Source organism: Thamnophis sirtalis, unplaced genomic scaffold (assembly GCF_051295495.1).
Source record: "Thamnophis sirtalis isolate CommonGarterSnake01/CBP01778 unplaced genomic scaffold, rThaSir2_p1.2 scaffold_8, whole genome shotgun sequence".
NCBI classification, from domain to species: domain Eukaryota; kingdom Metazoa; phylum Chordata; class Lepidosauria; order Squamata; family Natricidae; genus Thamnophis; species Thamnophis sirtalis.
This window is the reverse complement of record NW_028261388.1, coordinates 71,225,028-71,240,870: the sequence shown is the minus strand read 5'-3', so window position 1 is coordinate 71,240,870 and position 15,843 is coordinate 71,225,028. Positions and strand designations below refer to the sequence as shown.

The 15,843-nt window shown below is 40.3% G+C and overlaps 1 protein-coding gene across 1 annotated transcript in view; it reads right to left on the bottom strand.

The window, feature by feature from the left end:
* The window catches only part of SLC24A3 (solute carrier family 24 member 3), a 205,924-nt gene that overhangs the window by 149,649 nt on the left and 40,432 nt on the right, over positions 1–15,843 (bottom strand). The window contains exon 2 of the mRNA XM_087721891.1: positions 9,931–10,068. Within this exon, the coding sequence (XP_087578017.1) occupies positions 9,931–10,068 (138 nt within the window). The remainder of the gene's footprint in view (positions 1–9,930; positions 10,069–15,843) is intronic.

The following is a 15,843-nucleotide window of genomic DNA, read 5'->3' as shown; positions in this document are numbered from 1 at the left end:
AAAGCTCAACAGCATTCAAGATGGGTCAGACTTTGCCCACTTGTGCCCACATAGGAGATTATAGACCAGTGGTAGTTGGTTCCACCACAAAACCGCATTCGACTAAACCGCGCTCGACGAAACTGCGTAGCTGACGTCATCAACAGCGCGACAACAGCGCAGAGACAGAAGCACGCTGTAAACACTAAACCTAAAATTAACCCCTAAACCTAAACCTAACCCCCCTAAACCTAATCCTAAACCTAACCCTAAACCTAACCCTTAACCTAACCCTAAACCTAACCCTAAACCTAACCCTTAACCTAACCCTAAACCTAATCCTAACCCTTAACCTAACCCTAAACCTAACCCTAACCCTTAACCTAACCCTAAACCTAACCCTAACCCTTAACCTCCCCTAAACCTAACCCTAAAGCTAACCCTAAACCTAACCCTTACCTTAAGTTGAATCGGCTTGCTTTCAAAGCGCTATTTAAAGCACCCTTTTTTCTCCGCGCTCGCTGTTGTCGCCCTGCTGATGACGTCAGCGACACGGTTTAATCGGGCGCGGCTTAGTCGAGCGCGGTTTTGTCATGCCACGTGGTAGTCAACCTGGTCCCTACCGCCCACTAGTGGGCGTTCCAGCTTTCATGGTGGGCGGTAGGAGTTTTGTCTGATACTGAAGCACTTTCCTTTTTAAAAAAATTTAATTAACTTTAAAAAAAAATTCATAGCATTATTTAAAATTTTTCATTAGGTTTTCATAAAATCACCATTACTGTGGAACCGATGGGCAGTTGGAAATTTTTACTACTAACAGAGATACAAAAGTGGGTGGTAGGTATAAAAAGGTTGACTACCCCTGTTGTAGACTAATTCCCATTGGTCTCCTTCCTCTGGCAGTCTCTCTCCAACAACAGCTTACTCACTATTTCTCCAATGTACAAAGTGAATCTGCTACAGAAACCATGCAATAACAATAGCAATATCATTCCTTTCTCATCATGGCTTCACTATGTTTTAAAAAAACATAGAGCCTTATCCATACATTGTGTCATCATTCTACTGCTTGCCCAAGATAATTTTAGGGACATTATAGTACAGTAAATAAGCATAATCTCTTTGTCTGTAGCTGACTCAGAGAGAAATGCTGAGATGCAGAAAGGCTGTCCGCTCTAAACATTTGACATTCTCACATCATGTATCTAGTCTTCTTAAAGCTAATAATCACATCTTTATTCCAGCTGATTTCCCTCGTTTAACTTCAGGTGGGCTTCATGAGCCAGAGATGACATAGGAAAAACTATGCAGCAACATCTGCCAAAATATGATTTAAGTCTGGGAAACAAAGAAAGCATTAAAAAGAAACTCAAATTCACTCTGCCGTAACTCCCTTAGGTATAAGGGAGAAAGAAGGGAGATACAGTCAGGCTTTCAAAATTTCATTACTATGGTCTAGATCAGTGTTTCTCAACCGTGGCAACTTGAAGATGTCCGGACTTCAATTCCCAGAATTCCCCAGCCAGCAAATGCTGGCTGGGGAATTCTGGGAGTTGAAGTCCGGACATCTTCAAGTTGCCAAGGTTGAGAAACACTGGTCTAGATCAATTACCTTGCCAAGGTAAAAGCTTTTCTAAGCCTGGGATAAACCAATATTCTGAGTTATCAGGCAGGATTTAGAAAGTACCATATGTGCTGCTCCATAGGCAATTTAAGACCTCTATATCACGTGACACTACATCAATAATACACTGTTTAATGAGCAATGTCTATGGAGATGCTCAATCATCCAGGTCATTGATTGTCCCAAAGGTGCTTTTCAAAAGACAACTGGACTCTTTTTTCCATTGAAAATGTTTTGTTTCTCATCCAAGAAGCTTCCAGAATTTCCAGAACTTCTTGGACGAGAAGCGAAACAGTTTCAAAGAAAAAAAAATAAAGTCCAGTTGTTTTTTGAAAAGCACCTTTGGGACTTTAATGCGCAATGTTGTCTGACTGTATTCCTTCTTGTGGACAAAGATTTGTAATTCCCATACAAGGGAGCTTCTAGAATAAGTCCCATAGTTACCAGGCAGCATCAATGGAATAAAACACTCAAGAAAGAAGACAAGTTTCAACTAGTAGGCAAACATTAAGAGCTAAACTCTGGCCTGTTACTTTTATTGTAGTTGGTTCAAGGCATAAGGATGCATTAGAGACAAAGGCATCTGAAATGCCGCTTTGAGAAATTTGGACTAGATTCATTCCAGGAGGGCCAAGCTGGGAAATGATCAGATTATCCGTGACCCGACAAATGCGCGCATGACAAAAGCGCGCCGATGAAACCGCGGCGAGAAAACTGTGACATCATAAACGCACCCACAATGCGCCGACAAAACCGCGCCCACAAAAGCGCGGTTTAAGTTAAGGTAAGGGTTAGGGTTAGGGTTAGGGTTAGGGTTAGGGTTAGGGTTAGGGTTAGGGTTAAGGTTAGGGTTAGGGTTATGGTTAGGATTATTAGGTTGTTATTAGTTGTTTGTTGAAGGCGCGCTTTTGTCGGCGCGGTGTTGTCGGTGCGCTTCTGCGCTCAATCGTCCGCACGATTTCGACCTCACGGTTTTCTCGCCGCAGTTTCATCGGCGCACTTTTGTCGAGCGCGCATTTGTCGGTGAACCCAGATGATCTGGTGATAAAGAGGTAGCTTTAGAAAAGGGAGATTGTTAATGGGGTTTAAAGGGTCACCCATTCCCATTTATATCCCGTATATACATTCTTCTCTTGTCTTCCTTCCCCTTGAGATATTGCCAGCTAAGATTGCAAAAGGCTGACACACTTTTTAACATGGGAAGTCCCTTCCAAATCCAGCACTGAAGACGATTATTTATATGTTCTTATGCAAATTGCAAGATATAATCTTCCCAACAAATGAAGAGACCATCCAAGTGTTCTTATCCTAGGATGCAATATCTGTCTATGTACTTGGAACCATGAAAATTATCTACCAAGTATCTGTAAGGAATCAAACAGGTCTTGTAAGATCACCACTCACATAAAGTCATATTGTGATTCGTTTGTGGCTTATCATGATATGTCCAATTTCCCACTCTGTTTTAGAATAGGTATATACATTATGTTAAGCAAAAACGTTTGGCATTTATGCTTTAGTTCAATGTATGGCCTAGAGAGACCTTTGCTTCATGTTTACTTTAAGCTTTCAAAACTGTCTAAGTTGCTGGATGCTTGTAAACATTCAAGGTTAACTGCAGTGCATTATATTCATGTTGTAACTATCCCAATTTTAGTTGAATTTGCTTCTAAATATATGTTAAAGCAACTAAGATTTAAATTAAACTTGAACAGACTCGTACTTGATAAACCCAGTAACTCCTGTTAAGCCAGACAGTATCTAAACAACTCATGGTAGAAGCAAAATCACTTCCAGAAATCTGCAAAAAAAATATGTAGGGAAAAATCTCAAAGAAAGCTCTTTTAATCAAGACTTTACCATTTATAACTCAGAGTGTCAACATCCAATGTTTTGAATAAAACTGGAGGGCAGATGTGGTGTGTGTCCAATTATTTTAGCCTGCGCTGAAATGACGTACCTTTTTTCCTATTCTTTTCACCAAGCCTGTACCCCACTGCTTACTTATTGCAATAAAGGAAAATAATATTCTATATTTTTGCCTACATTTACTTGAGAAAAATGCATCCAAGTCAGGGATTAGATGTCATGTTAAGAGATTGCAAATAGACACCCGTGTGCTCCCAATTCGCTATAGTTGAACAAATATGTTCAATGTCTATGTCCATGAATATGTTATTTTTATGTGCCATTATTATTCCACATTTTATCATACTGTGTTACTACTTCATTGTCAATCTTTAAGGCCTACGTAATGCCAGATAATGTTATTTATGGAAATCAATGCTAACCATACACAGAGGAGCAACTAACTGCCACAGCTTCAAGACAATGAGCTACAGTTCCTGTGGAGAAAGATTTTTTTACAGAGATGGAAATCAAAGGGATATGATAACTCAGCAGCCGTGAGGCCAAGAATTTGATTGAAGTAGACTATTCAGAAGTATTAACACTCTATACTGAAATATAAACATGACAAAAATTCCACACAGTCCTAATCGTATTTTGCTTAAAATGCATTTCTACAATTTTCTTTTGTGATGATGAAAACAGTAAATAGAAATACATAAGTAATTGTAATTAATTTATAAAAATTACATAGTACACATGAAACACTGGGGCATAGAAATAATGGTGTGATTGTAAAATATATTAAAGGCATGGCAGAAGATGGAAACCTGTTCTGCCTCTAGCTTCCTGCCCTTTTTCATTTGTTATAATCTCATATTTAAGATCTAAATCTAGGTTTATTGAAAGGTGACTCAGGAAGAACAGGGCAGACAGAGGAAAACGTTAAGCCACTTTACTGGAGCATTTGAAGGTTTAGCTTGCTCTCCATATTATATTTAGTTGCAAGCCTAGTATAAAAATCCCAGAAGATAGGTAGGAAATACTATATCCAGATTACCAGTCAGAGACTGAAGTTGAAAGCATCAAAGAAAAGGCATAGTTTGATGTGTTCCTTAAACAAACCTATCTACATAAAATTCATATTGCTATAGTGAGGAGGTACACATAAGGCATATTTCATCAAATTTCCAGAAAGAATATTCTTCCAAGAATTGCAGGCAAGTGAGATATTGAACAATTTTGAGAAGATTGTAGGGGAGATGGAGGTCATAAACATTTAATTAAAAACAAACAAGCAAGCAAGCAAGTAAATAAATAAATACATTGAAGAAAGAAAGGAAAGTCTATTTCCAATTTTCTATTGTTTTCTATCACTTTTCCGCTAAAATGACATTTTCGAGTCCTCACAAATGAGTGTTGGGTATTTTTGTCTGGGTGAAGCAGAATTCTGCTCGTTCTCTCCTTTCAAATGTTCATATCAAGCAGGAGCCAGTGTTTCCCCTAAACCTCAAAAACAGCAGAGAGTCAAATAATCTCACCAACAAGAATAGCAGAACAGGACTGCTACTTTCCTGAACTTCCTGATGTGAAGCATGGATAGTCAAGTCTCAGCCTGAGTTTCAAGCAATTTTATTCTTCTTTTTTTTTCATTTATTTTTAGGACATATACTGCCTTTCCAGTAAGACAGCTAACAAGAAACAGAAAGCATACTGTAATCATGGAAAATCTCACAGAAACACCTAAACACACATTAAGCTATTGAAACTGAAAAGACCTGTAGTCAAAGGAAGAATGCCTAGCCTCCCTTTCTAAAAACAGAAAACGGAGGGCTGAATATATGTCCTGAGGCAAGGAAGCAAGTTTCACCACTCCAGAGCAGCAAAAGAAGCTCTCCACCCCGGGTTCCCAATAAATGGGAGCAGCTTTTAGAGCAGTGTTTCTCAATCTTGGCAAATTTAAGATGTGTGCTGGCTGGGGAATTCTGGGAGTTGTCAAGGCTAAGAAACGTTCTTCTAGAGGATTTTATGTTTAGGCCACGTTCATATTGAGGCAAGCAGCTCAACAGCCGAGGTGGCGCAGTGGTTAGGGTGCAGTACTGCAGGCCACTTTAGCTGACTGTGATCTGCAGTTCAAATCTCACCGGCTCAAGGTCGACTCAGCCTTCCATCCTTCTGAGGTTGGTGAAATGAGGACCCGGACTGTGGGAGCAAGTTGCTGACTCAATTTGCAAAAAAAATTTGTAAACCGCTTAGAGAGGGCTGAAAGCCCTATGAAGCGGTATATAAGTCTAATAAATAAATAAAATAAATAAATACCTTATTAAAAAGAAACTCTGAAAGCCCTATGAAGCGGTATATAAGTCTAATAAATAAATAAATAAATAAGCTCCTCAGATAGTCCCCCACAACTTTTTAGGCCTTAAAGCTCAAAGTAACATATTATGGTTTTATCCATGGAAAATCACTGGCAAATAAAATCAGGTTGAGCCTTTCAGCAAAAGCACAGTAAAGTGGGCTCTTGCTTTAAGCCCCCAGCTAATAGCCTAATCACAATATTTTGCATATAGAAAGCAACTTTCTAACTCCAAAGCTGCATTTAATTCAATACCGCCAGTGACACCTGCTATCCAAGATGTTGGCAACCAAACCCAGGACCTTTCAGATATAAAAGTATTTCAAACAGAACTGAGATATATGGACTCTTGCCACTTCAAGGTGTCCCCCCCTACTTTTTAGTTACAAATATATTCTTGGAGGGGTCATCAAGAACTCATACGTACATGCCCCAATTTAAAGGGCAAGGGGGGGGGGAAGCACTTTAAGTGTTTCTGTTTTTGAGCCAATTTTGCAACTGCATTTTGGATAAGTCACAATTTGCTGCATCCAGATCCTTGTACTTACATTTCTGCATATTTGGAGACAAGCAGTGGCAATAACAAATAAGAGACTAAAATAACCCCATTTGTTTGGGAGAGGTTTTGTCTTCATTCTTCCTGAGGAAAAGTTATCCAATCTTACCTATTCATATGCCCAAAATATATTAACAGAAAACAACAACAATCACAATTGCTTTTATTTCTTCCTTTAAATGAAATATTAATGTTGCTTTGTATGGAGAACTAGGCAGGCAGTAACTGAGGCAAGGCAGGTTGAACAGTAACCAACAACCTTTATTCTAACAAGTTAACAAGGCATGTGCAACAACAACATTTGCCATTTGCTCTTTATATAGGAGCTGTCAGATGGCTAAACCAATGGAACGGCTGCATTCTCCCACCAGCTGGCTGCTAGCATCTTAGCCAATCAGGAGCGTCCAGTAGCCGGAAATATCTTTGAGTGGCATCGTAGCCCCAAGGACTTAACATCCCTCTCCTCCCAGATGGCACATGGGTAGGTATACTGGCCGGTGTTGGCTCCGCCCAGATCATCTCAGTTCTGGGGCGGTGGCTGAAGAAGGAGGAGCTGGTGAAGAGTCCTCTGGAACTACTGGAGACTGTGCAGATAGGTCGGAGGGAGACTCGAACATCGCTGGAAGGCCTAGATCTCCTAGTCAGTCCAGCGATGAGAATGCTTAGGTGGGAGGTGTGTGTTTGGTTTGCTTCTGGATGTGCGAGAAGGCCTAATGGACTTGTTATTTCTCCAGGGTAGGATTGGGCCCGCCCTGGATGCTGATTGGTTCTAGATGCTGTGGCTCTTCTTCTGAGTTGGTTAATGTGTTGGCGCCACATTCATCCATCGTTAAGCTTGACCCTATAAGCGTAGGGTCCAGTTAGATGAATGATGGGGCCAGGCAGCCACCTCGGGTCAGCCCCGTAATTTTGGGCATAGACCGGATCCCCAACATTAAAAGTTCGGGTGGTGCTGCATTTGTCAGGGGCTTGTTCCGCTGCACAGCTGGGGGGCAGTAAGTCCAGAGTTGTTCAGAGCCAGAAACCCTTAAGTTTTTCTGCAGGCCTTTGCTTAGTTACTGGGCAAGGAGTTAAGTGTTGCGCCAAAAGATATTGGGACAGATGATCGTACCAATTTCCAGGCCCCAGGTGGCCTAATGCCTCTTTGGCTGATCAAACTGTCTGTTCTGCCATGCCATTGGCAGCCAGGTGAAACGGAGCCATTGAGGCATGGCATATGCCATGCTTGGCAAGAAACAGCCGGCAATATCTTTGAGTGGCATCGTAGCCACGAGGACTTAACACACGTTACTTTTGTTAAAGAAAATATAGGCATTCATCAGAAAAATCTATAAAAATAATATTGCTTTTTTTGAAGATAACAGCTAATTAATGTAACTGTTAATTATACTGTAAGTGAGAATTTGCAAACAAAACTTCCAGGATTTTATAATAAATTTGTTGGCAAAATTATGTGGTCAGCTAAATAATCCTATAAATATCTATTCATCTTTTTTAGTATGTACAAACCTTTCAGTTCATTAATCACTTGCTTTTCTGATTTTTATAGTGACATTAGCTAAAAATACATAAATGCAGCTGTTTTTGTTGAGTGTTTGAGAACATGTATGCATTTAATAATTACAACTCAGTATTTCGTTTTTTCCTCATCTGTACTCTAACCTTCCTTCCTGAGAAATGTCCTTTTCCATTATTAACTGAAAATAGAATTAAAACAAGAGGTCTTATTACATTACTTAAATGAACTGTATAGTTTCAAGCAAGGCATTCTCCTCTGAAAGAGCCTTTAATAATGCTTATTTGGAAGTTAGTGCATTCAGGTAAGGATCCTTCCCAACATTAATAAAAAACTTATGACATACAAGTTTACCCAGTTTCTTGTGTCCTACTGAGTATGAGCTGGGATAATTGACAAGTAGCCATTAACTGCTCTTTGAATAAGTTCTGTTAATTGCCCTTAATCTTACTTCCTATTAAGGTCTTTAAACACAGATCACCCTTTTCATTTACATTTGGATTTTCATTTCCTTTTCATTATGCATAGCAAGCATAAAACAATGTCATTGTAGAAATGATATAATAAGAGAACCAAAGCACTGTAAAGGGGACAGCCCCCATTGAGAAAATGGAAAAGAACACGTAGAAATCAAATAATTTACCAACAACATAATTTGATTCTCCATAAAGGTAAGGGAACAAAGGATAAGAATGTGTACAAAAAGAAATCCTCAGGAAAGGAGTTGTGGGGCTTTTTCTACAAAGACGAAGGAACAACTGAAAATCTGACAAATCAGAATGTTTCCAAGTTTCCAAGTTTAATAAAATTTGTATGCCGCCCACTCCCATTGGGACAACAAGACAAAGAAACATTTAAAATTTAAAAATAGAAAAGCTAAAAGAAGCAACCAGCGTTAGGGGACATAGTACTAAAAGGGAGCCTAGTTTTATTGAAGAAAAATAGGCTGTAAAGTACTGTATATACTCGAGTATAAGCCTAGTTTTTCAGCCCACTTTTTGGGCTGAAAAAAGCCGCCTCGGCTTATACTCGAGTCAGTGAAAAATTTGCCCGAAATGGAGGAGAAAAAGGGGCGGGGCCATGCCGCTGGGTGACACTCGTGAATGGCCCAGTGCCCCTGTGAGTTTCCCCTCCCTCTGTGTCAGTTTGCCGCGCAGCGCGCACCGCACCATCCCCCCTCCTCACGTTCTAATGTAATGCAGGGCTGTCTTACGATTCCCCTTCCTCCCCCTCCTGCCGCTCTGCAACAATGTCCCACCTCCTCCTTGTTATGGCAAGCAGCCACATAGCGATGTCCCACCTCCTCTGGTACAGTGATCCAATGATAGGAATCACTGTGCCGTGTGTCATAGGAGGCGGGACATCGCTCCCGCGGCTGCACGGGACATCATCATCACAGCGGGACATCAGCATCATGAGGTGAGTGAAGTATTTCATTGAATACACCGCTAGTTTACTGTTTTTCTTTGAAATAAATATTCAAAAACATTATTGGTATCTATTTTTATTTTTGAAATTTACCGGTAGCTGCTGCATTTCCCACCCTAGGCTTATACTCGAGTCAATAACTTTTCCAGTTTTTTGTGGTAAAATTAGGTGCCTCGGCTTATATTCGGGTCGGCCTATACTCGAGTATATACGGTATGCTAAATATTTGTATGTCCAAGATGTACCTACCGTTTATATACAAACAGCCCTTTTATTAAAAAAATATTTTACAAATTTCACTGAAAGTCAAGTGGCAGATCAATGATTAATTATTAAACTCTTTCATTCAAAATCCATGTTCAGGCCACAGTTTGCAATGATAATAAAAGCAAAGAGCACCTAAAACTAGTAAAAGTGTTTCACGGTTTTCATACACACTGCATGTAAAGTCCACAGAAATTCTGTAAGCCTCTTAATCTTGAGTATGAACTGGAAGAGACTCGCCATCATTCATTTTATAATACATACAAAAACTGCATGATTGGGAATATTAAAGGGGTGGTGTTTTTGCAACTATTGAACCTCACAGACTCCCAAATCAAATAAGAAAACTTCCATCCTACCTGGTTCAGTGCAATTTTTTCGATAGAGATGTTTTACTTCTTCTGGTTTATCAGTGACATTATCCTCATTTTCTTGCAGTAGTCTTCTTCCCAGCCATTTGTCACTAGTCTCCAAATCAAAGTTCAGGGATTCGTAAACTACCAAGAAAGAAAGAAGTAAAGTCAGTATACTTGGATAAGCATTATATTTGAACTTTTATTGTTCTAGGTGTCAGGATCAGATCTAGCAAGGAAAAGGTCACAAAGGGAAAGGAATTAGGCTTCCCGTTTAACAGATTAACAAGAGTTGGAAGGGATCTTGTAAGTCATCTAGTCCACACGCTCCCCTGCCCAAACAGGAGACCCTACACCATTTCTGACAAATGGCAGTCCAATCTCTTCTTGAAAGTGATGAACCTCCCACAACTGCTGAAGGCAACTTCTGTTCTATTGGTTGATTGTTCTCACTGTCAGGAGATTTCTCCTTATTTCTTGGTTGAATCTCTCCTTGATCAGTTTATTCCTTGTCTGGCCTTTGGGTGCCTTGGAAAATAGCTTGACCCCTTTCTCTCTGTGGCAGCCCCTCAAATATTGGAACCCTGCTATAATGTCTCCCCTGGTCCTTCTCTTCACTAGACTAGCCATGCCCAGGTCTTGAAACCATTCTTCATATGTTTTAGTCTCCAGTTCCCTAATCATCCTGATTGGTCTTCTCTACACTTTTTCTAGAGTCTAAACATCTTTTTATACTATGGTGACCAAAACTGGATGCAGTATTCTAGGTGTGGTCTTACTAATGCTTTACAGAGCGGTGTTAGCACCTCACTTGATCTTGATCATATCCTTCTGTTAATGCAGTTTAGGATTGCATTGGCTTTTTTGGCTGCTGCCGCACACTGTTTCCTCATATTTAACTGGTTGTCCACTAAGACTCCAAGATCCCTTTCACAGTTACTGCTATTAAGCCTGGTTTCATCCCAGTCTATATGTGTACTTTTGGGTTTTCTTGCCTGAGTGTAAGACTTTACTTTCTACATTGAATTTCATTTTTTTAGATAGGGCCCAGTGGTGGGTTGCTTATCCCATTCCAACCTCTTCGGTTGGAACGGGGCCGGCGGCGTCCTCGTGCACGCGCGCAGTTCACGCATGCGTCTTAGCGCCTGCACGATGCTCCAGCTGCTCATGGAGAATCGCGCAGGCGCTGTATGTGCCATGCCCCTGCATGGAAGCACAGAAGCCTTCAAAGACCGGTAAGGAGCGCGGGCGGGCGGGTGGGCCCTTCGCCGTTCCCGGAAGTTACTTACTTCTCGGTTCGCTGACCAACTGGTTCGCAGGGACCGCCGCGAACCGGTTGAAACCCACCCCTGATAGGGCCCAGTGTTCAAGTCTGTCAAGTTCCATCTGGATTTTGAGCCTATCATCTAAGGTGTTAGCTATTCCTGCCAGCTTAGTATCATCTGCAAATTAGATCAGTCCCCCTTCTATTCCCTCATCTAAGTTGCTTATGAAAACATTGGAGATTACTGGGCCTAAGAGGGAACCTTGCGGTATCCCATTGCTTACTTCCCTCCATGTAGGCATAGTACCATTAAGGACTACTTGTTGAGTACGGTTTATCAGCCAGCTTTGAATCCATCTGGTGGTGATGCTATCTATCCCACTTTTCTCTAGTTTACCAAGAAGTAAGTTGTGGTCTATTTTGTTGAATGTCTTGCTGAAGTCTAAATATATTATGTCCACAGCAGAGGTGGGATTCAAATCCCGGCAGTACTGGTTTGCTTGTGCTCGCACATGATGCTTCCTGCCACCACCACTACCGGTTCGCCCAATCCGGGTCGAACCGGGAGCAATCCACCTCTGGTCCACAGTATTTTGCTGATCTTGTATTCCTACAGTAATCTTACATTTCCTTGTCCTTAATCTCTGGGTCGTACCATTACAAAGCAAAATCCCCATTCCATGCAGGTTTGTTAAGAGTAACACTGAAAATATAAACTGAAAGGAAACAGCTGGGAGCTCTCAGGACAGTGGTGGGTTTGAAAATTTTTTAGAACCTCTTCTGTAGGTGTGGCCTGCTTTGTGGGAGTGGCTTGCCAGCCATGTGACTGGGTGGGTGTGGCCAACTTGTAAAATGTGGTGAAACTCATTTAACAACGCTCTTGCTTAGCAACCAAAATGTTGGCTCAGAAACTCTGGCATGGAAGAGTGCAAGTCTTAAAGCTGGTAAGTTACAAGACCCTTGCATCCCTAACCCTTTAGAAAAAAAAAACCAGGGGTGTTCAAACTTGACAGCTTTAAGACTTGTGGACTTCAACTCCCAGAATTCCTCCTCTCGCTCTTCATCTTGATGATGTGTGGATGGGCGGGGGGAGGGAGCTGGAACCAGTTCTAAACAGCACTGTAGATTTATGGAACCTGTTCTATAGAAGAGGTTAGAACTGGCAGGAACCCATCCCTGTCTCAGGATATCATCTAGCACAATTACGATTAACATTTATCAGCCATTACAATGTTCTTAGTCACTGCTTCAAACCAGTCAACCACTGTTTCAGCTTAGGCAATGTCTCATGCTCCCGTCTCAATAACCCATCTCAATAACCCATGATCCCATCTCAAGCTATTAGTGATTTGACCAGCCCCCCCCCCCCCAGGCAGTGATGACTGGGGATGATGGGAAAGGAACCCAATATATTTGTAGGCAACAAATAGGGAGTGTTAGTAACCTGAACTTAATTAGAGGAGGTACTCTATCTCCCAGATAAGGTAGCGACTTGTAACATTGCATACTTTACAAGGTTGGGGAGGAAATAAAATTGAGAACACTTATGTCAATGAAACCAGAAAGTGCTTTGTGTTGCAGGAAACACACCCATAACCCCCCCCCACACACACACACAAATGTGATCAAGGAAAACAAAACAAGTAATTAAATAAATTGCCAGGGTAAGAAATGTGGGAAATCAGCCCTCTTTTGAAATTAACCAGATCAGCCTAGCACTGTCCCTTCTAACTTTCAATATCTTGCCAGGATTCAGTTTTAGTTCTGCCACTGGGAAAATGCCAAAGCTGGAACTTCAAGCCTTCTGTATACAAAGCAGGTGCTTTGTTATTCAGCAGCATGGCTCTTTCTCATAAAAAAGCACATGGGGATCACTTTGCTGTTCCTGTTAAGTGAGCTTGAAAATGCAATATTTAAACAAAATAGCCAGAAAAACATGTAAAAGCAAAGGGCATTAGAAAGCTTCCAAAGGCAACGGATTTTTGGAAGCACAAATGTTGGATAAACTAGTCAAGATAATTTTATGCTCTTTTCACAAATGTTTATGAATGGCTTCAACAAGAATAGTTTTATGTGCATGAGAGGTAACTAACTAGATATGCAATGCATTGTTATTGATATATTGTCCTCCTTTCCCACTTTACAGGAGACAATAATGAGCAAAACTCTAATTTTTCCATTTCAATTCAAACTCATGGCACCTGTCCAAGATATTTTTTTGGGGGGGGAAGTGCTACTTAATCCTGGAAACTTGCATGTTGCTCTGATTAAGCATGGAGTACATGCTCATGTGCCAATAACATTTGGCAGGCTACAGCAGCTTGGTGCTCATTATCTGCTATGCAGTCTCAGCCTGAACCTCTTTCAAGAGTTAGCAGTGTTTTATGCCAGGTTTCCATTACAAGTTTCACTCTTTCTTGCCTCAAGTTAAATGTATTACAGTTCTTTCTTCCCATATATCTCTTTTTTCATTCAGTTTTCCCATACAGACATCGGGGGAAAAGATTGTTGGATAAGTGTAGCAAGATTTTTTGCTGCCTTATACAAATAAAAAGATAAAATTAATTCATACTGAACCCCAGGTTACTTCATATACAAATCCTTGGAAAAAAGAAAAAAGAGATAAAAAAGATAAATGTTTTAAAGCAAAGCATAAAATGTTAACCATATGGAACAATTTTAATCAATCTTCTCAACAGCCAGTTGATAAGCAGAACACAAGCTTGTTTCCTCCAAAGCAAAGTAATCGCTAACCACATTCTGATTTTTAAACCATACAATCCTTCCCAAAAAGATATCAACAAAATTATTGATATTAAACTAAAATGAAAGAATAGTGTAACAAGACTCTACTGTATCATACAATAAGTTTTCCATCACTCTTTTTAAACTTTCTGTGTGGTGTCCAGTAAACATGAAAAAAATAATATGTTGAAAAACTCTCATTTAGCAATAGCAATAGCAGTTAGACTTATATACAGCTTCATAGGGCTTTCAGCCCTCTCTAAGCAGTTTACAGAGTCAGCATATTGCCCCCACAGTCTGGGTCCTCATTTTACCCACCTCGGAAGGATGGAAGTCTGAGTCAACCCTGAGCCGGTGAGATTTGAACCGCTGAACTGCAGATAACAGTCAGCTGAAGTGGCTGCAGTACAGCACTCTAACCACTGCGCCACCTCGGCTCTTTTTAAAATCATAATAAATATACTGAATATTATTTAAACCTGGAAGCATTGATTTCTTACTATTCAATGTCATGTTAATACAAGTCTTTATTTCAAAGTTCAAAATAACTGCTAATCTTCCTTAACAATAAAAAATTTGATTTGCAAAATTCCAAAACATGCTTCCATGTATAAAAAATTAAGCTTTAGATGTATTTCTTTCAGTACATTCTCTGATTCTTTTTTATGTGGTAGATAGCTGTTAAGAATTTAGAAATTGAGTCCTTGTATGTGTGTGTTTGTGTGTACATACACACAAACACATCTTAATCTTATTCCGTTTTTCATTGTTAATTAAAATGAGAACTCTGCATTTAAAAGACGTTACTTACATCAATTTCAATTCCATTTATGTGATCAAAGACCAGCACAGATAATCAACAAATACAATTTAAAACACAACTAAAATACATTTCTAAAATAACCTAACTAGCATATAATTAAAGACTAAAATTATACTGTATTAAATCTAAAATTATAGCAAAATAAAGGGATCTATTAACACCTGGGAAATGTTAACATCTAAAATTTAGATGAATTATAGTTACAAGGAATTCATTGTGGGTTATTGGCTCATCAGAGTTCGATGCATCTTCTACACTGCTGTGAAAAATCTAGCTGTACATGTGCTGTATTTTGGGGTACTTGTAGACAAAGGCTACTTGTCTATAAGCAACATCTAGGCATAAGCCAAACCTAGGTGACCAAAATATCTACTAATCAGAGGAAATATAAACCTGGTTCAGATGTCTCCATAGAGGCGCAACAAAGAAGGACACATTCTGACGTTTCCACCTCGCTGGAATCACTGGGGCAAAGCCTTTCAAAAGTTCAATGGAAGTTTTCAGATATGTTGCAAAGGGTAGAGCATGGCATTGGGCTCCTTTCCAGACAGGTAAACCCAACGCTTGGGGGCCAACCAAAGTCCCATAAAGGAACTGGGCTAGAGGCTTAGCCTTAAAGAGTTTAAGTTTAAGCATTAAGTGCAGCTGGATCGGAAAAATTTAAGGATGGCATTGGCAGATCTTTGTCCAATAGAAGCAGTATATTCACAATGGGCTTCCTTCCAACTAATGGCATGCAAAACCATTCCAGCATCCCGGTCAGTGGTGGGTTTCAAAAATTGTTGGAACCTACTCTGTGGGTGTGGCCTCCTTTGTGGGAGTGGCTTGCCACCCATGTGACCGGATATGAAATTATGAATTAGTACTTAGGTTGGTCCAAGTAGCTATTCAGAAACTCTGGCATTGAAGCATGCAAGTCTTAAAGCTGTCAAGTTACAATATCCTTGCCAGTGGGTAGGTTTCAAAACAGTTTGGAACCTCTTCTGTAGGTGTGGCCTGCTTTCCGGGTCCACTGGTGGAACCTCTTCTAACCGATTTGGTAGATTTGACGAACCGGTTCTACCGAATAGGTGCGAACTGGTAGGAA